Source organism: Zosterops lateralis (genome assembly GCF_965231275.1).
Source record: "Zosterops lateralis genome assembly, chromosome: 7".
In the NCBI taxonomy this organism is placed as follows: Eukaryota; Metazoa; Chordata; class Aves; order Passeriformes; family Zosteropidae; genus Zosterops; species Zosterops lateralis.
The window spans coordinates 12,665,155-12,688,972 of record NC_139767.1 but is presented as its reverse complement, the minus strand read 5'-3'; the positions used below and the strand labels follow the sequence as shown (position 1 = coordinate 12,688,972).

At 38.2% G+C, this 23,818-nt stretch overlaps 2 protein-coding genes across 2 annotated transcripts; one reads left to right on the top strand and one right to left on the bottom strand.

Annotated features, from left to right (window-relative positions):
- Window positions 1-833: 833 nt before the first annotated feature.
- On the top strand, window positions 834-5,394 carry FAM237A (family with sequence similarity 237 member A; the record flags this gene model as incomplete). Its single annotated transcript, XM_083865371.1, has 2 exons — window positions 834-1,242; window positions 5,246-5,394. The coding sequence occupies 2 exons, from the start codon at window positions 834-836 to the stop codon at window positions 5,392-5,394; spliced, it is 558 nt and encodes a 185-aa protein (XP_083721497.1).
- A 3,790-nt stretch (window positions 5,395-9,184) lies between these two features.
- DYTN (dystrotelin) lies at window positions 9,185-23,603 on the bottom strand (the record flags this gene model as incomplete). Its single annotated transcript, XM_083865202.1, is given in 13 exon segments — window positions 9,185-9,288; window positions 9,833-10,304; window positions 10,930-11,089; window positions 13,132-13,202; window positions 14,876-15,044; window positions 16,636-16,781; window positions 18,940-19,051; window positions 19,975-20,138; window positions 20,485-20,556; window positions 21,237-21,325; window positions 21,892-21,955; window positions 21,959-21,977; window positions 23,467-23,603. Coding segments are annotated over 13 exon segments (1,764 nt in total). The 5' UTR covers window positions 23,589-23,603.
- Window positions 23,604-23,818: the final 215 nt, after the last annotated feature.

Sequence of the window (23,818 nt, the reverse complement as noted above, 5' to 3'; positions counted from 1 at the left end):
ATGGTTTCAAACCAAAGGAGCATCAATTTAGATTAGACATAAAGAAAAAAAATTTTACAATAAGGGTGATGAGACACTGGAACAGGCTGTTCAGAGAGGTGGAAGATGCCCTATCCCTGAAAACAGTCAAGGTCATGTTGGACAGGACTCTGGGCAATCTGATGTGGTCAAAGATGTCTCTGCCAATGGCAGAAGGGTTGGACTAGACACCTTTAAAGGTCCCTTGCAACCTGAACTCTTCTGTGATCCTGTATGTATAGGTACATGCCATACAATACAGCTGCTGTGTGGTATCTTTGCTATACCCTCTTTTCAGGGTTCTGCCTTTTAGCACCTAAACCACTCCTGGTCAATGGATAAAACCTGCAATAATTAGAACCATTAAAACACATTTTCAACAAAATTCTTCCACCTGTTCTCCACTGATCCTTGTGATTCTGAAGACTATTTTAAAGGGCTCATAAAATTTTGAGAAAAGCAAGACTGCCTAAAAGCTTAAATTATGTAAAGAGAGATGGATTTTTACTGAAAAATATTAGGGATCTGTTAAAGAAAAATGGCAAAAAACCTTCAATATTAAGATCTCCCAGATAAGACAGTTCATCATTCAGATCTGAGGATGATTAAATAATCTTACACATGCTTCTGCTGCACAGAACATTGCAACTCCTCTAGTATTGATATACACACAAAAAACATACACAAATCTTTAAGGAGCAGAGAAACAATATCTGAGTGCCTTGTATATCACGGAAAGTAACAGGACTTTATTCCTGCATCTAAGAGTCAGACTTTTTCAGCTTCTCTTGGTTCTCTTTTATTTCAGTGACACAATGGATCTTGGAAGCAGAGGAAGAATGCAGTTCACCATGAGACTCACCTGCTCTCTCTTACTTGTGGCAGTGTTCTGTGTGACCCCTTTCCTCTGCCATAGTCAAATAGATCCACTGGCTCTTGGGCGGGCAGACCCCCAGTGCTGGGAATCCTCCTCAGCTGTTTTACTAGAGATGAGGAAGCCTCGCATTTCTGATTCCGTCAGCGGCTTTTGGGACTTCATGATCTTTCTGAAATCTTCAGAAAACTTGAAGCATGGGGCTTTGTTCTGGGACCTGGCACAGCTCTTCTGGGATATCTATGTGGACTGTGTGCTCTCCAGAACCCATGGCCTGGGGAGAAGGCAGCTGGCAGAAGCCAAGCAGAAGACAGCTACTCTACGTTCTCAGTTCACAGGGAGAAACCAAGGTCACTTACTCCTTTAATATGCATCTAATGGGCAATAATTAGAGTTTAGTGAGAAAGAAAAGAGATTGAGGCCTAGTGTGCTATGTGGTAATAACACAGAAACAGAGGACGGTGCTGCACAAAACCCATGACTCCTCCCAGTGAAGTGTAGAGCTGTGTTTATGTTCAGTGTGATCTCAGTAAAAATTTGATCTCCAAACAACCTAAACTTTAACAACAGCTTCTAAGTTTCTGTTTGATAGGGCAGGAAAAGCAACAGGAAGTGTAATACAGGAGGATTCAAATAAAGAAGGCAGCTCAGCAACTGAATATACCAATATATTCTTCCACACCAGCATTTTTACCACAGTTGTACTATGAACAGCCTAGTTCTGAATTCCCCATTCTGAGAGGAATGCATGGCACTGTGCTGTTGGGGAGAGTGGCAGCCTTTTGGCAGAAGGGTAAGGATATGTCTACCTGCCATCTAGCAGTCAGCCACTAGCTATTTTCCTTTTCCATGCTGGTAACTTTACCCAACACACAATGGCAACAGACCTAGGACTTAGATGCATGCAGACTTTCAGACACAACTACAGTTCCAGGAAGAACACCACTACTTGTGACATTAATGCTGCAATTCCTAGTCTCCAGGTTCCCAGTCCCCTCTCTATATGCATGTCAATTGCCATCCTCATTCCCAAAAGGGAGATACAGTACAGCCTTTCCTAAATCTCAGTCCCTTCCAAGGCTTCAGCTCTGATCCTGCTACCAACAGATATATCATTGCCTGGAGAATATCCACTTTCAGATAGGGGAGGTGGTATAATTTGATGGAGAGGTAGAAATGCTGTTGCCATCACCAACAGTGTAGTGCATGGGCCCACGGTGAGAAGGCAGAATTGCCTTTACACTTCAATGGATTGAGAGCCTTATCTCCACTTCCTAGACCAGTGTCTTAGTTATTAACATACTGGGGGAATGTTCATAAAATAATGAAGAGTCCCTCTGAGCAAGTACCCATTAGAGTGTCTCTAAAAAAACAGACTTGAATTCAGGATTCTTGCCCCACAGGGACAATATATCACTGACCATTCCTCTCTTGCCCACAGACTCAAAACATTTTTGAGTATTGAAAGCTAGAATCTGAGACAGGAAGGACTGAGAAGTCCTTACCCTATTACCTACGGGCAGTATCCTGAACTTTGAGATAGGAGTTGAGTTTGAATCAATCCCCTCAGACTGAAAAACACACACATAGGGTCAATTTCTAAACTATGAGTCAAATGACCACTAGCTGCACTTTAAAAGCAAGGACTGGATCCTATCGTGCTCTGCAAAGGATCTGAGTTCTGACTGGATCTTTACTGTGTTGGCATGCAGCACAGAACCCACTTCTGGTTTCCAAGTGGTCTTAGACATCACACAGGCAACAAGTTGCTCAATCCTTACCAGACTGATGCACTGTTGAGTGCAAACAGAATGCAGCTTTAGACACACGAGGCAGCAGTATTGTCAAAAACTAAGATAACCCAGCAGGTTAAAGCACTGGATTAATTTTTGTTTGGGATTGCAGCTTTGAATATTACTGTTTAAACTCCCACTTAGCCTTTTGTTTACATCTAGCTCTACGTATCTATATCACACTGTGATTTTCCTAAACAAAGAGTTTTTGTTCCAGTCAAGATTAAAGAGTAACAGAAGAAGAATTTTGAAGAATCAAATTAAGGATTTTATGATAAATGCTGACTATTCTTTGCTCTAATACAAGGAGATTTTAAGTACTACTAAGTAGTCATATCCTCTTTGTTTTGTGAATTGTAATCAGTTGATCTGTGTTCTCTGTACAACTGATTAACATCTGTCTGTAGCAGGCAGCTTATAGCAGTGACAGGCTAATTTTTTTTTCAGAGGAGTTATCTAACTTCTCATCCAAGTCTCACAGTTTCTTAACAAAGCCAGTTGTTTTAATCTTTGTAACCTGTGATCCTACTGCCTTACTTCACCAGTGAAAGTAGAAATCAATTGGTAATAACTGCAGATAGAAATCACATAGCAAAGGATGAGGACTAGAATTTCCACTTCTTATGCATAAAGAGAGGTACAAGACTCAGCCCCATGAGCAGCACTAATGGCACTTAAATTACCTCATGTACTTCACATCTACATGGACAGGTATAAATAACTTGCAGTAGACTTGTTCCAGAAATCCAAAAATAAAGCAATTTTCTTTGTTTATACTGTTATTTTGCAACAGTTGATAACTTCATTGTTTCATACCCAAGTTTTTAATCTTATTCCTCTTAAATAGTTAAAATTTCAATGTGTTTGGGGTTTGTTGTTTTTTTTTTAATTGCAAATAGGATCATATCAGGAATGAGGAGCAATCTGTAACCTGTATTCATCGAAGTTCCTTAAACACATCACTGAATTGGAAAAAGCAAGACAGAAATCTGAACTTGACACAGAAATACTGATGCCAAGGTGTTATTATTAGCATTATATTTCAGGACTAATGGGTAAATCCTAGTTGTAAAGATTGAGAATCAGGAGCTTTTAAGAAGAAAAAAAAAAAAAAAGTCCTCCAAGCAAAAAAAATCCCAAACAAAACTACTTTATCACATCTTCGAGGCACTTCTATAGTTACTCATACTTGGTCCTCCTAGGAAACAATTCTCTTCAAGTGTGCACCATAAAGTGGGAGAAGTAGCCCAGTTCTAGACTTACAGATTAAAACACTGTTTTCTGGACCAGTCTAGTCCCTCCAGGCTTTTAACTGTGTTCACAGTCTGGAGATACTCTTAAACTCTACACAATCCATGAAAAAGACTACAAAATCAGAACAGCTGAATATGAGTAATCTGACAAACTGTCTCAATCAACCTTAAATCATACTTAATCAGCAGCATTTCAACTTCCCTAGATATTCTGCAGAGAAGTGTTAAGCAGCTTTAAATAGAGACAAGTAGGGAGAGTTTTTCAATTACCTGGCCAAGCTATCTTTAGTAACTAATCCCTTTCCCCAACAAAATCCAGACACTATGAAAAAGCAGATTTCATAAATGCACTTCCAATCTATTACAACACTCTAGTTACATCACGGTTATAACAAGTCTTAACCAAAATAAGACTTTAGAACCACAAGGAAAACACATATTTCGTACTTACAGCAATCTTCCTGAAGAGCAGCTGTACAAGAAGATCCTTTTCAAGAAGCCACATAACACATCCTACCTAGAAACATCTGAAGGCTACAGCTAAACCCCCTCTGCCTCTGCACATCCTCCCTAGAAACATCTGAAGGCTACAGCTAAACCCCCTCTGCCTCTTTTCTCCTTGCCCAGCAGTCCCACTGCCCCTTACCACTCAGTGGCCTCAGCTGTGCACACCTCCCTCACAGGTGCAGGCGATTAGGCTCAGACTAGCCCTTACACCTGGCCCAAGACAGACATAATTTGCTGTCCCAACTCTGCAGGGTGCCCGGGGGTAGTGGGGCAAAGGCTATTGTACAACTGAGGTCTGGTAAATAAGCAAGTACTGTGTCAATCAGGTACTTTTTCAGAAGACAAATATAAAAGAAAGAAAACCAACCTGCTGCCTTTTAGAAATCATTGCAAAGACAATACCCCATAATTCCTGAAGGAAATAATAAATGTGCTGCTAGACAGTGTGAGAGATCTCACCCACTGTGCAGACAAGTTGATAACAGGCCACTGAGTTAGTAGAATTCTGAACAGACTTAAGCACTTTGATTCTGCTAATTACAAGTAGAAGAGTTTTATAGGAAGACTAAAGGAAAAGGTCCATACTGGGAAAAGATCAAAGTGACTTGACACTGAAAGGCAACATGCAAATGGAGGGATATGACTATCACCAGAGCAAGAGGCTTGGGGGCAATGCCGATAAAATGAGGACCAGCAGCAGCTAAAGGCAGAGGAAATACAGATGTGGGAAACTGAGTATTCAGCTGCTCTTTGCTGTTTGGAAATTATTTACTTATATGCATTTTTATGTCACTTTTCAGGGACATTTTCTCATATTCAGAGGTCACCAGTTCTGAAGAAGAAAGACTCATTTGAAGATTTAATAAGTATCCACATACATAAGAGTAGATCTATATTACTTGGAAGAATCATTGGAGTGCTAGGAAAAAAGAGGAAATTACACATTTAGCCTAAGATTTTGATTTGTAGATAATTTTAACTGTTTCTCTTTATTATTTGCATTTTAATCCCCATTGATGTCAATTTATGTGGTGAAAGAAGGCATGTAACCTTGAGCGCTACATCTCTGATTAACTTGGATTTATGGGTTTTCTTAATTACCTATGAATTTAGTCTTCTTACTAAACTGCATGATTTATAAGCAGTTGCCTACTTTGATCTGTGTGTATATCAGCCTTTTTGTAATACATGTGATCTGTTCAAACTGTTGTCTTTTGGGTGCCAAAACAGGAAATAATTGGTCCTTCAATAAAACAGACAAGCAGAGAAGGAAGTTGTCAAAAAACCTCCACTGCTTCCAAGACAGGATTAGAGAAGAGATGGTGATGTTTGGTCATATGCAGAGCTGTACTCGTACAGAGCAACCCTTGCTTAGAGACATCATCCTACTAAAGAAAAATAGTACATATTTCTACATGAAAAATACCTTCCAAGAATGTTTTCAGTTTTCCAGTAAAAGTGTTAAGAGATTTTACCAGCTCCTCTGCTTTCACATTAAAAATGTTCAATCACAAAATTTCTCAAACATAACTTGCATTTCCTTCTTTTTTAGTTTACAAGTTCTTTGTAGAAAAATCCATTTCTTCTGATCCTTATTGATAACCCTAACATGCAATTTGACATTAAATTAATGCAAAACAACTAATGACAGGTAACATTTGATTGCTTTTATGATATAAATTATTTCCATTGCCAGATTGGCTGGATGAAACGATGGATTTAGTCTTTCCAGGGCTATTACATTTAGTTGTTCATTCAAAGTTTCTTTCCTTGACCATGTAGCAATATTTTGTGTTTTTTTTTTTCTTTTTTCCCAAGTGCCCACAGAAAAATGGGCTTCCCGGTTGTTCATCAACTTCCAGAAATAGGTTCAAGTAACAAAATGTGTAAAGAAATCTTGAAATAGTTACTGGCTTGAGCAAAATAAGGCTTAATCACAGTCCCATTGAGGGAAATCCTGATTTAAGGAAGCAAACAAAAAACTGTAAGAGGACTAGCAGCTTCTGAATTTGTGCTTCAAGTTAAGCACACAGCAAACCATTTAAATGTTCAAGAGAGGAGGGAACACTAAAGCAGGATAACACAGGAACACACACTTTACTGCACTCAGCAACAGCCAGTTGCAGCCACGGCCTATGAGAGTTTGCTACCACATGGCAGGGCAGCAGGAGCACTGTTACAACATATCTGCTCTCTTTTCTCCTGATGTTGTTAATTATTTACATTATTCTAATATATCAAAAACCCCAGCTCATTGTTGCAACTTTGTATTGATATAAAAGAGCCTTCACTCACAGTCCCTACAGCTACCAAGACCAGCAAACGACCAAGAGTTTTAAGGGCTCATGCCTCAGCCCAGGAGGATTGGTATAGGCATAGAGCAGATATTACCTGTTCCCACACCCCGTCCCAAGCTCTAGCAAATGTGAAATCATTATCTGAACAGGTCCTGTTTAACTGAGATGCTTTTCCACAGGGCCCTTTGGGCAGATGTTAGTGCTTCCACTTTAGATAGGTCCCACCTGCAACAACAGGATCCCTTAGGAAATGGCTCATGGCAGCTTTCTTCCTCCCTTCTGACAGAAACACCACTATGGGCCAAGATGATGTTTAGCTTAAATGAATTTGCAATGCCTCTCTGCTTCAGTAAGTTTCTTAATTAATAGACTGTGGCAAAATTCAGCCTTTGAGGCAAAGGGCAGGAAAGGATGTGGAGGCAAGACTGACAAAACAAATGAATCTCTAGGATAGATCACACTATGGAGAACATCTGGAAATTGCTGATGTAAAGAGACAATCTGTGTTATTAATTGTGCTGAAATAAAAAAGGGGATGCAACTAACTACATGTAAACCTGCAAGTGATAGAGTGCAAGTGATAAAAGAGTCTATATTAAAAAAAACCCAAGGGCTCTCAGTATGAGATGAAAGTAGATCTGCTATATAGGAACATTTAAAACTGTCATTGTGTTTAAAGACAGGATATTGCCTCCTACCACTGTTCCTTATAAACTTCATGGCAGATCCTCAGTGAGCTAGGATTGTTTCTGCAGATACTGTTCCTGGCTTACTGTTTCTCAGAATGTGTCAGAAATAGGATTGGATGAACACGTCTGACTGAAGCTCCTTCACTGTCAGCTGAACTGAATAACAACAAAATAAAGACCTTGTGATTTTGTCCCTTTCATCTTACAGGGATCTGTGAGCTAAACAACTGCTTCTTATAATGGAAAACAATTCTTTAAGTTTGTTTTTTTCTTTACATACTGACATGAAAGAAGAATTCATGGTAGTTCAGGAATATCTATTTGTAAGAACAGATAATTCAGTCTGTTCAATGTTGCTTCAGACCAAACCAGCATTTGTCAGTTGCGGCTGTTTCCAACCAAGTTTAATTCAGATGCAGGCACTAGAAAGAAATTTAAAGCCTCATCAGAAGCTGATAGGTATCTTCCCATAATGAACAATTAGGTTCCTTGGATTTTTGTGTGTGTGTCTTGGTACTGGCATATTGCAAAAGCTACTAAGCTTCTATCACACAGTATATTTATTTATGTTATGATATGCATATATCCACTTTTGAATTACCTCATCACTATTTGTTCTCTGGAGTCCTCCCTCAATAAGTTTATTTTCTTTAATTTTCACCCTCTTTATACTTCCTTTGCTAGAGTCAAACCACTAGTTAGTTTCCAGTAGCATACCATTATTTCTTGCTGTAAATTCTCGAGTGTTTGCAGTATGTGTAATTCAGGCCTCCTTTGACCAAAACTAGCAGAAAGAATGAAGAATGTTCATTAATCTCACTACCACAGTGGAAGGTCTTTCAAGAAGATGGCTGAGGTGCTACCAACAGAAAATTAGAATTCTAGCCTCTTTAATGAGTTGGGCAGTCCCTTTATCTTGATGATTATAATTCATTCTGAAAAATACAACACAAGGAAAATCTACATGGAAAATCTATGTGGAGTTTTACTTAGAAGCTTTTCTTTAGCTGTATGCACTTCATTAGCTTTTTCATTGACATCAGCCCAAACACTGATTATATATGAAACAAAGCTTCAGAATATAAAATTACCTAACTTTTCTCTCAGAGTTTCCAAAAATATTTTGTTTTCACTCAAGTGAGATTTATTTTTTTTGCAATCACAGAAAAAATCCTGTAAAAACTAGGACTATTTTCTTTCTTGGAAAGCTGGTGTCATTTCAGCAACATAACTAAAATCCATAACTAAAAGTATCCAAATTTTCTTGAACCATAACTGGTTTTGAGCATATAAGAACATACTTATTTACTATTTTTATTCACTTCCTGCCCAAGAGTGATAGTAAATAACTGACTGTATATTTTTTTCTCTCTGAAGTGGTTCTGAATAATTTCCATTTCTCCAGTCTTTAAAATCCTTCTGTACATTACAGGGAAAAAAGTTTTCCTTGTTGCTGGCATCAACAAGAAATACAGCACCATTCCAAGAAGTAACTTGACCATGGGATATCAACAGCTAAAGAGAGAGAAATGGGCAACCTTTTGCACTGCTGAGGAAGTCACAGCACGAAATCACCAACAGAAAAGGAATATAGCTCTCCAAAATGTTCCTGGTGAAGTCAGTAAATGCAGAAATCTGTCATGCTGTGTTATTACAGGCAACATCTGAGACACTTTAAAGAAGCTCTTTTAAAAGACATGGCATCAATTACCTTAATAGTTCAGTGAAGTTGTAAGGTGAATGGTAGTTTCCATCATTTACAAGCTGGTGAAATTACATGGTTGATGAGGTCAGAAAAGGACCTGCAAACATGCTCAGCTGTAGAGAACAACTCCTGGTGCAAAGCAGTTTGTTGGGCTGAAAAGCAGAACAGATTTTAAGTCTTTCCAAGCTTTTGGATGCTGCCAGAGCACTAGAAAACTCTTTACAAATCTCTAGGATAACTCTGTAGAAACACCAGCTTTTTCTGTCATATTCCTTATTACATCCTCATTATCAAAAGCAAGGCAACCTGAGTGCTAAACAAAGCTCTGCTGTGTAAGACCATTGATTACAGAGGAATTTTGTACTGCTGGAAGTCTCCTAGGACTAGAGTTATAGTTACAGTTTCACAAAAGTGGCAAGAGCAAAAACCTCTAGTGCCCTCACCAGTTTAAGTTTGCTCCTTAATTGACTGCCAAGACTGATTACCTCTTAGGAGCTTTGATTCATCCAGTTCCATATCAGTCCAACATTAGGGGCTATATTTGGAATATGCTCTACCTTACAATATAGAATAATACTACAAAGGCTAAAGCAAGATTCTGAGTTTCCTCTGAGGGTTACATGATTACGAACAATATTATGGAGTAAACTGGATGAAGGTAAGAAGGCACTGTTAAGATGATGGCAGAATTTATACCTGGTTGAGTTTGGAGAGACAGTGTATCCTTCAGTTTCATCATTAGTAGTTCCAATTCCTCTCCGACTTCCTTCTCATCAGCTGGTATCTGCATTGCAGTGGGAATAAGACCAGTATTCCCCACTCCACCAAGAGAGTTTTCTGTCAGTTTAGGCAGATATGTTTGTTTCTCTTTTGCTTTGTTATGATGTCCCATAAAGGGTTTGTCACTCTGCAGGGACACTGACTCCAGTTGGTCATCTGAGAACATATAGTTCACTGCAGTGGGATCCTCAGGTGTCTGTAAAAGCTGTGTTCTATTTACAGAGTTTGAGGGATTCAAAGATTTCCATTCTGCACATGTTCTGGGAGTAGGCCTTATTTGGGCAGGATTTAATTCACTCTGCATTCTCCTTTCCAGCAGAACATGTGGATTTCTTGGCATTGTATTATGACACTGTGCAAAAGGGTGCTCTGATGACTGCAACATGGTCTACAATAGACAAAACACAGAAAATACATTATAAAAATAATTGATATTTCACTCTGCCAGTAGTACTAAAACAGCATTGCAGAAAATGCTACAAAAATGCTGTAGGGGAAAATATGTAAGCATTTTCTATGAAATAAGGCTCTTTTGAGAATCTCAGAAATAATTGTAATTATAAGAATCACTGCAATTGAAAACAAATAAAATATTTTACATAAGATGTCTGTATTACATCCCAGTAAAAGACAGCAATTAGGAACGACATTTTATTTATTCAATGCCAGCACTTTGACTCTTCTCTGAAGAACAGACTGCAATGAAGCATCTAACACTTCTGTTGGAAACTCTTATTGGAATATTAATCATTTTCATTGCAGTAGTATTTAAATGCTAACATGGATATCTGTGCTAGAAGCCAAATATACACAGAATGACAAGAAAATCCCTACTGGAAAGACCTTATCTGCTTTCTCTGAAAAGAATAACCAAAGATGACTGAAAATACAAGAGGAAGGGGCATGAAATGGTATTAAGAGTGCTGGTCTACCAGAAAACTAGTTGTTAGTGTTCAGTAATGGCTTATAGCTGTGACAATTCTTGAGATATATATATATATATATCACTATACCTTTACTTCTTCCTTCATGTGCTGCAGCGTCATTTGCAGGTTTTCATGGCTTACTCTCAGTTTCTGGAGTTCTGCCTCTATTTTGCAGCTTTTTTCTTCCTGGCAATTACGAAGAAACTGCATTTCATCCTTCCATTTTTTTAATTGCTTCTTCATGTACCTACCAGAGATACAGGAGGGTGGGATTTTTGCTAGACCAGACATACACAAATATATGCAGTCACAGAAATGAGCAAATGCTTTAGCACAAACTTTATCCACTTTACTAGTTCAGGAAATTTTTGTCAGCTTTGGCATTAGAGGCCAATATTTCAAGAGCTGGACTATATCTATGGAATTAGCAAGAACATGAGTATTCCAGATGAGGAAATATGAGAGCTGAGTAGAACTGTGGCCAGGACTGAACCTTTCGCCTTGGGGTTTTACCTTTCTCACAAAGGTGGCTGCAACAGGAGAGACAACAGCAGTCCCTCTGTATAGAAGCAAACTACTTATAGCAACTCCTTGATCTGCAAAAGATTCCTATTTCATGCCTGGGAAACACTGAAGTAAAAGCAGCTTCTACCCCTTTGACAGAGTTTCTTCTTGCTTGTGGTATTCTCTGCAGTTTCTTTAATGATACCAATAGCTTCTGCACAGGCCACTTGTCCTTGAAAAAACACTCTGGTTTCTGCAATGAGAAGTGCCACCCTCCCAGGCACATTAGAGATTTAGAAATTACCTACTCAGAGCACAGTATGACAGAAATACCACCCATAATTCTGTTCTAGTTATGATTTCTCTAAAAACTCAGGGTAGAAATAGTTTTGCTTTCCTCACAGCTAAGGTGTAGACAGTAAAGTTTCTTAACACTGAAGTAATAAAACAACTGCTTCCTATCACAGATCTGAAACAGTTGTCTGCTTTGTTTGGTTACATTCAGAAGTTCACCTGATTCATTTTCTTTTGGTTATGCTTTGGCTTAGAGACAACAGCCCCATCAGTTTCACTTGAATTATGCAAGATTTGTCTGAATGGGACAGCAAGTCAGACCATTCAAAATTAAAATTAATACTACAATTGTCCCTTATAAGAACATTTAAGGGCTCTTCACTGTAAAATACTGTCCTCCTTCAGCTAACTCAGAGCCCAGTTCTGTGAACAGACAGGTGAATGCTGGTCCACAAAGAAGAATAAAGAGCTTCCCATGAGTAATGTGATTCATTCACCCAGTTCTATGATAAGCTCTGGGTCAGAGCAGCATTACAGGAGCAGGCATACCAAATATCCTCTCAACGATTGCTAATCTAAAAGAAAGCTGAAGATCTTTGCCGTATCTCTTTATTTTCCCAAGTGAGAACAGACTTACAATGAAACTGCAATTGTTTAGCTCTAATCTTGGAGTGCCCTTGTGTGAACTTGGAGCAGCAATTGTACTTGGAATGAAACAGAATAGGAACAGAAGGAACTGAACATACTGAAGAAAATAAAGAGAGTAGATTCAGAATCAAATTCTACACTTCACTGTAATTCCATCACTTTCAGTGGTCATAGGCATGGTTATATAGAGAACACATTTATATACAATTACAAAAATGAAGGAGGAGAAGGCAAAAATGCAAGTAAAAGGTAAGCGTTGTTGCTCACACATCAACTTCCCCCCTGCCATGTCACCCAGGCAAACAAGCTTCCCAAAAGATTTTTAATTTAGGAGTTAATATTTTACAGTGTCAAGGATTTTATTATCAGAAGGAACTTCAGTGATAAACTGTTATACCAATAGTTATTGTAATCAGCCTAATTATCTTTATTTGACATACAGTATATATTTTAGAAATTCTACTTCAATTTAAAAGTTTCATGCAAATTATGAAATTTGTTTTGATTAAGTCTTAATCAGAGAAAAATTTGGAGAAGTATGCTATTCTGACATTTTTATGTGGATGAACATCTTTTTGCCTAAAAATTACTTTTAGAAATGTAAACTAGCAATTGCAGAAATGATGATGAAAGCAAACCAAAATGAATTGCTTTGCCATTGTTTTTCCAGTGATCTTCATCTAAAATTTTTGTTGCTGAGTTTTCATTATTCATTCTCATTTTATAGGATTTTTTAAATCTCAAAATCTCCAAAGTATGGAAAAATCATCTGTCTTCTAAGCCCGCCAGCTGGAACAGCACTGCCCACCAGTCTTCAGTCAGTGTACTACTCCATTTACCTACCTGCTGTCATTGTGAATGCTTTTAATGGATTTGTGCATTTTTAACACTTCTGCTTCAAAAGAAGCTATTGCCTAAAACAAAAAGAAGTAACTTCATAACTTTATCAGCAATAGCATTTCATTTTTATACATAAGTTTTATTATAGGAGTGCGTGTCAAATTTTGGATTTGGTCTGTCTTAGAGATTTAATTTAATTTTTAATTTAATGTATTACAATCAACTGGTGCATTGAAGTATTTCTAATGGCTGGAAAATTTATTCTATAGAACAAATTCTTTGATCTATGACAAACTTTAGTGTATAAGAATTGGTTTGAAATTAGAACAAAATCCATATTCCCAAAAACTTCTGCAAAATGGAATATTCTGATTTGGGAACAATCTTTCCCAAGCCCCACAACTGCTTTGAGACAAGGAGATGGAGTGGACTGTATGTATAAGAGAGAAGAGAAACTCCTGGTCTTTAGATGGAAGTAGCATTCCCTAAACCATGCAGAGAACAGTAGCCCAAAAGTCAGGGAGTCAAATACTTTCCAGCTAAGCTACTTTTCAGGCATGATATAAGTTGGGCAGGATCAGGGCTGCCAGGAAGTTATGAGACTAAGAGCTGATCACCTAGGACCTCCATATTCATGGATTCTATTAAAAGCAATCATTGGACTGACTGTCCACATCTTTTCAATCAAAGTGGAAATAATCTGCACTATAAGATCTTAGAAATCAGTATAAAACTGCTCAAAAGGAATTCTCAGCCCAGAGAGACAATAAACAAGAGAGCAATGCACCTGACAGAATCCCAGCACAGGGATGCAAGTCCTGTCCTGCTGTTTTCTAAAATGACAAATGCCAGCCGTCAAAATTCTATGTTTAAGCAATGTCTGCCCACAAGTTCTCCTGCAGATATCTGCTGGTGGCACTCTACCTTGAGCTGAGCAGCAGAGTTCTAAAAGATAGGTCTTCCAAAGGGCAGCACAGGAGTAGCAGCCAAAGGAGTGACCTGACACACAGAGGCTAGTTCTGTGTTACTGCACCCCTTGGCTCCTGGGAAGAACAAGATGAGTGGATGACACAAAAACTGGTTTGAACACAACTCAGTGTTCCCTGTATTCTGAGTAAATGCAGAGCTACCAACCTCTCAAAAAATTTAAAAACAAAAAATTGCTATGTGCTTATTTTTAGCTACACTGTCCTACCCACTCTTCCAGCATTGTTTCTTTGGAGGGGAGCTGGGAATAGATTAATGGAGACCTTTTGTGAATTATCTATTTCAGTTGGAGTGGACACTGCTCTGGGTTTATCCTAAGAGGGCCCGTTCTGTCCTCTCGCTATTTCCATGGTAACAAAAATGGCCTGAGTCTGATAAGAATTCAGGCATTCTTCTTTGACATTTGCTTGCAGTAGGAAGACATGATGGCCTTTTTTACTGTCAGAATAGCGAGAGGACTCCAGACTCATCTAGACTTCAGCGTGCTACTCTACGACAACGCAAAAACCCCAAAGCAAATATTCTTCCAGGTGCTTCTGAAGGTCATGGATGTTGAGGAGTTAGTCACTAATCTTGGGAAGATAACAAATCCAAACCCCACTAAGTTTTCAGATTCCACATTTTTCACCATAAGTGAGGTTTTAACAGAAAGGTGAAGCTGCCCATTACATTTTCATTGGAATTAGAAGGCAATTAGATAATTAACTTGCTAGGTCTTCTTCACAGCTTTAAAACTATTACTGCTTTGCGTTTTGCTCACCTGAGCTATTGTCTTGTCTTGCTCTGGTGTCTTCTTGTTATTCTCACTCTTCTGCATTACAGTCCTGTTTTCAGGTATGAACCAGGGTGACTCTGGGACACAATTATCCACTGGGAAAGACATATTTTCAGGACCAGGTAGTGAGGAAGCACTGAATTCCACATGACGACTGTATACCAACAGGGAAGTAATGAGTAGGAAAAAGATCAGGACTCACATGATTTTGCTACCCAGGAAGATCCAAATGCAGAAAACTAATGCACTCTAAATAGACAGACAGACAGACAGACAGACAGACTAAGCAAGAAGTAAAAATTACTTCTGGCATATTCTGGTTGAAAGAATGAAATTCCTGAAAACAAATTCCACTCTCCCGATGGAATATCAGCAACAGGTTCTTCTGTCCACCCATTTATTCTCAGTGCAATTTGCTGTTTCTCTTTCTTGCTTCCTTTAGCCAAGAGTTAAGTGTGTTAGGAAATTCAACTACAAAAAATAGCTACGTTTCCTGCTGTTCAGTCCATTATATGTTAGGAAAAGCCTAGATATTCATCAGACCCACAGTGACACCTGTAACAGCAACCCTAAATTCTTTGTCTTATTGCTACCCAAGCAGTAGGTAAGCAAACCCCCACAGAATTAAAGAGAAATCTCAATTGCTTCCAGAAAGATTCAATTACATTCAAAATGATTAAATATTGTTTTGTTGCCGAATACAAGAGAGGAAATATTAGCAATGGAAGATATTTTGCATTTCACCACATTCTAAAAAACAAACACTGAAATTATATTCTCCACGAGGATCACTGTAACTATCATCCATTGGTCCTATAGTATATAATTATTTTTTTTCTAACTGAAAACCTACCAGAGTAGCACAACCCAATTTTATAAACAGATTTTTCTCCTCCTTCACATAAAGATGAAATTAATTATTTTATAGAGGACTGACCATTTTTTCCCTATTTCAGCCTCACTGAAGCCTCTTTTGGAGAACACATGGGAGATGCAAGACAGTTGGTAGATCTTGATACAAATAGGAAGGTATCTCATCCTTTGTATGTTTCTAGTGCTAATCTCCTGTAATCATTCCCTTCAGTTTCTATAACTAAGTATCAACCAAAATCTCATAGCAAGGAAGGAGAAACTATCAGGGAAAATCCCAACATAACCTCCAATTCTCATTATTAAACACTGTGATCAGTGGAAATACAGTAATGACTTTAAATATTAACCAAAGCAAACAAAACAACTGGTCTGAAAGAAGAGGAATGGTGACATCATCTACTTGCTATTGTAATTCCACAGGCCTGCAATTTTAGGGACTTGAGTAGAATGCTGCCAGTGAATGCACTGTGGGTCACATGGGGAAAGTATTCACAGCTAATTTCCAATGGATTTTTCACAGAGGAGGTGCTTGAAAACATATGCAGTTGTAAAGGTAGTAAATATTTGCAATGCTTGACGCTAGTATAAGAAATGGAACGGAGTGAAAGAGACAACATAAGGAAGGAGGGGAAGAAAGACACAAGCCTGTTATATTTTATAAGACAACTGATCATTAGGTTGTCAGCATGGTAACCATAGTTAAGCTACAGAACAATGTGCAACAACTTCTCAATTATTCTTTCCTTTTTTTAATAGAAAAATCATGACATGGTATCTGTCACAACAAAATCCCTTACTCAAAGGACATAATCAAGCAATATTCCACAGCCCGACATTCAGAGATTATAAATTCATCTGAAATTGAAACTCACAAAGTCTTTTTGTGAGCAGGGAAGTGACTCTCCTCCACTGACTCCAGAGCTGTCCTTCTCTGAGCCTCTTTTCTTCTGCCGTGCTCTTGAAACAGGTTGTTCCTGATGGTGCGGAGAAAGTGGTTTGCATTCGCCTTTGCTGACATCTATTGGAATGAGGGATAATAAAGAAGAAAGTGACTTTTCAAACAAGTACTGCCCAGAAACAGACATATTCCAAAGCAAAGGTCCACCTGTTCACCATCTGATGAGGCTCATGGCTGCTATCTGAGCTCTAGAAGGGGAGCTGAGGTGGGTAATGTTGCAGGATCACAGCCAAGAGCAGCTCCAATTCTTTTAGGCAAAAATACTGCCTGGATCAAAGCCAGGCATCCTGGAAATGCCTAACACAGGATTTTGGTCATTACAATGATTAAGCTCACAGAAACGACAATAATTCTGCTGACTAGTGCCTAAGGGAGAAATATTTTTGTACTTGTATAAAGCATTTGTAGATATAGTCTTCCATGGCTTACATCCTCCTCTCACAGAATACAGTAAAATACACATCCATCTATTACAGGAATGTCAGGCTCATGTACAACAACAAAGCTCAGTAGCTGTATTATTGGAGCACACAAACCAATTCTGCCCCAGGTGACTGCTGCAGAACATGGGATGAGCCCTGACAGACTGAACAGGAAAACAAGGAAAACACACCACATGCCTCCTAGTGCTTCTCAACGTGGTAGTGACATTACCACAAGATGTCAGCATGGTAAGGAAAAACTCTGCTGATATTTTAAACCCCCACTCAGCTGCTCAATTCCTGATAAAGTCAGAGTGAAAACTTACCCAGACAAGAACAGCACCTGCTAAGAGTGAAAGGTATGGGGATATCAACTTACTGCTGATTATTTTATGTTCCACACAACAGATACAAAAATGGTATCTGTCATAGTGAGTAACTTATCTTTTAAATTTTGGTATAGATTTTGGCCTGTATTGTAGTATTTGGCCTATAAAGTAATATTTACAAGGTTTGTGTTAGAGTAGGGCTTCATAAAGGAAACCTAATTTCAGTGATTCAATTGCAATTCTCCAGCAACGATGTGGCTGCAATCCAGGCTGCAACATCTCCTGCCTTGCTTTATCTCTCTTGCCCTTCCTTCTGGTGCTTCCACAAACACACTCCCATTCACACTGATTTTAATGTCTCTACTTAGAAATCTCTTCATGAGGAGATCAGTTAACATTTGATTTTCCTACTTCCTCAGTGATGGAATAAGAGGAGGAATATTTGGAGGACTGAACTGTTATGTTTTATGCAGACACTGAGTACCCAGATATAATTTCTCACAATGTTAGCCATAGGGTTTTGTTTGCGGGAAGAGAGCAATGAAGTGGTAAGAGCTGAATGCTACCTCAGACAAAGGATGACTATAAGAGCAGTCTAACAGTCTTTAGTTGTAGTGCAGACACTGGCTGCCCAGGTATCTTTCACATTAACAGCAGAGGACTGGGAATGAGACCAGGAGGTACAGCTTTCTAGGGAAATTTTCTTACAGCTTTCTAGGGAAATTTTCTGAAGTGCTTTTCAGCTCATTTACTGAAACAGAAGGATACTGTTATACAGATTCACAAAGAAACTCATCTCTTGCTGTGTGCAAGATCTGAAATCTCCTGCTCAAAGGAGAAGCTGGTCTTCCAAACACAAATTCCCAAGGTTGTACTTTGCCACTAGTGTGATGATAGCACAAGTTGCCCCTGTAACAGAGTCCAGGTATGTGATCTTAGTTGAGCACATGCTGCCTCTTTGTGCTGTATCCCTAACTGACAGAGACAAATAAGTCAGAAAGGTTTACAACAAAGTGGAAAAACTGAAGACATTCAGAAAGGAGAGGGGAAAAAAAAAAAGACATTTCATGGAGGAGTCTGTATAACTTTAGAATTAATTAATTCCTGGATGAGTCTGTGTTGGGATTGGGATGAAGGAACATTGGGACATTGAGGGGAATTTTCATAGATTTAAGGATTATCTGCTAACAGAAAACTTGCCATAAAATTTCTTAAAAAGAAGACTTGCACTGGGGTATTTCATAGCTCTAGTCAGTTATTTTAGAACAAGACACTCAATCTAAAGTTAAAAGCCTGCTTTTGTCCTTTTCCTGACTCCCTGTTCCCAGACTAATAATGCTAATATGTCATGGCCATTATGGCTAATACACGCATGGCTTTCTAATGCATGTAGTTCAAGAATCTACTGCCTACTTGGCTACATAAAAAACCTCAACAGGGAAATGAATCGGTACAATAGGACTCTACCTGCACACAGTGTTCCACAATAGGATGTGACCTCTTATGTGGTTTGCAGAGACAGCCAGTGAAAAAGCAGGCTTGGCAAAGGTCAAAATTGAGGCACTTTAAACAGCGATACCTGTGAGGGAAAACAAAAGAATTCATTTACCTTCCCACAAGTCAGAACTTGGTGCAAGAAAGCTTGATTACTGGAAACCCAGATCACTGGGCTCTGAAATGCAAAGAAACGTCTTTGTTAGAATAATGACTTTCCTCAGCATTCTCTGAATTCAAGTTATTTTGTCCAACTGATTGTGGACTTTTCTCGAAACCCACTAGTGGTTTTGATCTTATTTATTTGCTCCATTGAAATGCAGTCCATGGAGGAAACCATTGTTCTAGCACCATTTCCCATTTTTCAGAATGCAGTTACAACTTCATATGCTTCTTATGCACCAGCTTATCTCTATTTGCTGCTCCCATGGAACTGTAATAATGACATAGGATTCATAAACAAAAAACCTAAAAATGCAAGAAACTAAACCTGCAAGCTTACAATCAGTGAGAATATAGTAACAGTAAAATGCTTTTCTGAGCATTCTGGTCAGAAGGTAATGGATAGTGTTCTTTTTATACCACTATGCTGTATTATTGGAGGACACAAATCAATTCTGCCCCAGGTGACTGCTGCAGAACGTGGGGTGGGGCTTTATACCATTACTTAGATGACCAAGATGCTAAGATGGAAAATTTAATGAGCTAGTTAATACAATTGGCTACAGGAAAAATCACTAAGAAATTAGATACACAGATTTAATTTGCTTTACCTTTGGATTGCCAGTTTACCTTTGGCAAGTCTTTATAGTCATGTCTGTGCTAGTGAGCTAAAGAGAAGTAGGATGAAGGCTTGAGCATTAGACTGCAGTGGTTCTCTCTATCCTCTTTTCCTGGTTACATTAGATTACATCCAAATTTTGTTACTTAGTACATCAGTTACAGCCTGTAAGGTATGCAAACAGTGGTAAGAACTAATTATGTGGATGCTAAAGACCATTGACACACGTGATGCCTGTAATGGGGAAAACTTTGCAGACTCTGCATCTAGCTTGGTGAGAAACCATTTCCGTGACTGATAATCTGTAACATGTAGGGAGCCACAGAAGAGCAGCAGGCTCTGATCTCAGCCAAGACAGGAATTCTTCTTCAACAATAGCTGCATTCAGAACCTAGAAAAAATACATGTCTCAAATTCATACATTCACTTGAAAAAATCTGGTGGTTCACCTATAACCACTAGTAAAAGCTCTGATATTGGATTTTACTGGCATAAATTTTCCATTCCTGTAAAATGTTACTGGATTCCAAAGGTTTTGGAATAAATGCAAGAGTCCTCAGTAGTATCTTACCAAGCATCTTCTCTATAGATACAAATCCTCCCATTCTGTGAGAGTGATCATCAGCCCTGCTTCTTAAAAGAAGATACTTGGGGATGTTATGTGGTGTTAAAACTTGAAGTTTTAATCAATCAGCAACACCCAGAATAATTTCCCAGGACATCACAATTTCACTCACCCCATGGAAACAGTCATGAATCGCAATTTCCAGACAAGACAGAGTGCAACCTTCTCCCACAATGGCTGGGATCTACATCAAGAAGAAAGGCTCAGAAACATCTCAATAAAAAACAGATGTTCCCATCATGCTCTGCTGCGATGGTGACAGCACACAGATGGTGAAGTATCTATAGCAATGTCATTTTACACACTGTTCTGAAGAAAACCCGTTCATATTCATACCATCAGTATGCAGTTTCACAGTGGAGGGTGTGTCAGAATGATTTGTTTCCAACTCACTTACTGAAATGGATTAACATACTATGTATCCACACTGTAATATTGAAGGACACTGAGTTTAAATCTCAGAGGTAATTTTCAGATCTCATTTTCAGCACCAGTTCAGCAGGAAGTACCTGTATGCTAAGGCAACTTGCTGCAACTGCAAGCTATTCTAGTGAGTACAGACATCTGAATTTTGGAGTTGCTTTAGGAACAGTTGTATCCAGCTGTTTGCAGGACCTGTAAGCTCAGGCAACATGAATGCACAGAGGCATTCACTAATGCAAGTGGTTATTTTGAGGAAAAGGACAAAGGGAATTTGGTTTTTTTACCTACTTTGCATGACAGGTCCCAATGTCCACAGTGTCCTATTAACTTCAGTCCCATAAGGTAATCAAATGTGAAAGGTATCAATCATGAGGGGGTTTTTCTCCTAGGTTAGAACACTCCTACAAAATCTGTTGTCTAACAGCACTGCAGTGATGTTACCTGATTTAAGTCTGTTAGCAGGGTTCTCAGGGCACTACGGGTAATCAAGGTCTCCTTCCCATCAGGGACAGCATAAATCTGGAATAAAGCTGAACACAACGAGGAAACCTTGGAATCATGGCAGAGCCTGAACTGTCTTCAAGCTATCTTCAAACTGGTATGATAATTGCAGTCTAACAAGTAAACGCCTCAAGGAAGTTTCACTTTATTATGTACCTAACAGGCTCTCAGTGACTGCTGTGACCATAATTCTCCCTTACAGCGAGGGAAAGAGAAGGCAAGCAAGGAGAAAAGCAATGAACTCATTCTTACAACAATAGGAAAAATATTTAAATATGTTTATACAAGAAGTGCTCTATTTAAATTGTGAATTGCTAATTTAAAACTGCGGGGCTTCTGTTGTTTTCTGCTAGGCAAATAGAAGCTCTATTTAAACTTTACTATGACCTCTTCTGAGGCTCTTTATTGCAAAGATGGCTACAGATATTGATTGAAAAGCATTATTCTGCATCAGCCTTTCTCTATAACTAAGCACTCAACATAATTCTTTTTTCATGGCAGAGTTGAATTTTCTTTTAAAATAAAAAAAATGACGATGGAAATTTTCCTCAATGTTGAGTATTTCAGGCAGTGTATAAAATCATACATTTCTCACCTCTGTATTTAGCCAGTAGAGTGTCTCCTGAAAGGGAAATTAAGGCAGCTGCAACAGATCTAGTTTAGACATACCCTGTTCCAGATCTAGGAAACAATTTTTTTGTGAAGACAATGCAGATATTAATCAGAAACCACAAATTAGGAAAATCTGGAAATCTATATTTAAAATATAACATTTGCAAAGCTTCAAAATACCATTACATAAAATTGTCTTCAAGAGTCTTTAGATAAACCCACACTGTAAAGTCGCAATATAGTCTCTGAAGTATGAACTGCATGAGAAATCGTTGTTTTTCCAGAAATTCCAAAGAAAAAACTCCAAGACTAAAGCTAAAGTATGCGATCAAACTCCCTTAAGATGTTTATGTAAGTTTATTAAGTAAACTACCACACAAATATGGAAAATTCCTATATGCTCCTCCTATGAAACACTTTCCAGTGTTAATAGTGGAGAATAGCACTCTACAGAGAAAACATGATTAGATGAAAAATATGATTATAAAATTATAAGAAGTTTTTTCTATCTTATATACATGCCAAGAAACTTGTGAATTTTTTAAAATAAGTAACAGCAAAAAAAAAAAAATGACAGTCCTAAGAAAATAGACTGAAGGACCAAGACAATCTTCTCAATAAGATTCTTCTAAATAATTTCCCTACAATGTACACAAATTACAAAATACTCTTCATGTTTCTAGCTTTGTTTCTTAATACACCATTTATTTTTTTAGACTTAATCGATTTTTTACCAAAAAAAATTTATAAAATGGGATCTTAAGCAGTAGTGACCATAGGAGTAATGAATAATGATTCAAGAAAAAGTCCTGTAGATCACTTTCATCTCGTTTACTTTCAGTAAAAAACTTTGGTGTGATGTAGAAGGGAAAAAATTCACCTGTGGTAAATAACTTGTACAATGAATTTAGTCTTTGTCTTTCAAATCTGATACAATCATAAAACAATCCTGCCTTTAGTGAATTAACTCATTATTCCTGAACAATATGTAAGAAAAATACACTCTGTGACCTATTTCCTTATTCTTTTCAGAAAATTTTCTATTCACTAAGCTGCTCAGCTTAGTTATGAGACATCTATTTTGTTTCATAATTGGTAGATGAACTTTTTTAGCTTGAGAAAATTGAATAATGAAAAGTGACCGACAAATTCCTGAGCTGTTCATGGGTACTGTTCTCCAGAGGCAAATAAGGAATCTTTTTTAAGAGTGTATCAAAGTATCTTGGAAGACAGAAGAGCTACTCTATAAGGTTGTTCAGAGAAAAAGTAGTATGGACTGGCAAAAGTCTGAGATAGTTTTGGGAACATTTGACCATTGTTTTTCAGATGCAGTTTTGTGCTTCATATTCCTACAACTGAACTACTCCTAGTTTTTATACAAAGCAAAACAGATCAAAATGTGAGAATTTCACACAGAAATGGTGTGTGAGTGGTAGAAACAGATTTAGCCTAGCAATACTTGGGGTGGGAGCTATACGATCTTTAACGTTCTGTCCAAAAAAACATTATTTGGTTCTATGGTACTTCACAATGGATCTACATTTATTCTTTTTCTCACCTGTCATACATGGCAGTCAGCAGGCTCAATGTGAATTCAACAGCTCTTGGGTCTACCTGGCCTAGTTTTTCTAATCTTGCCCTTTGGAACAGTTTCATCAGCATTCTAGAGATTTGGCGCATGTTCAGAGAAATCTGCTCTTCCCTCTGGCTTTGTTCACTTAATAGGATGTGCTGAATCAGAGAAACATCAATCAAATCCACTGTGGGAAAATTAAGGAAGAAATGAATGAGGATCCCCACCTTTTCATGAATGGAAACATGACTATTATTAAAATCAGAAATGCCTAGCTAGGACAAGTCTGCAAAATGAAGCCTAGAACAGTACACCACAGTACCTGTGTGAATTGGTT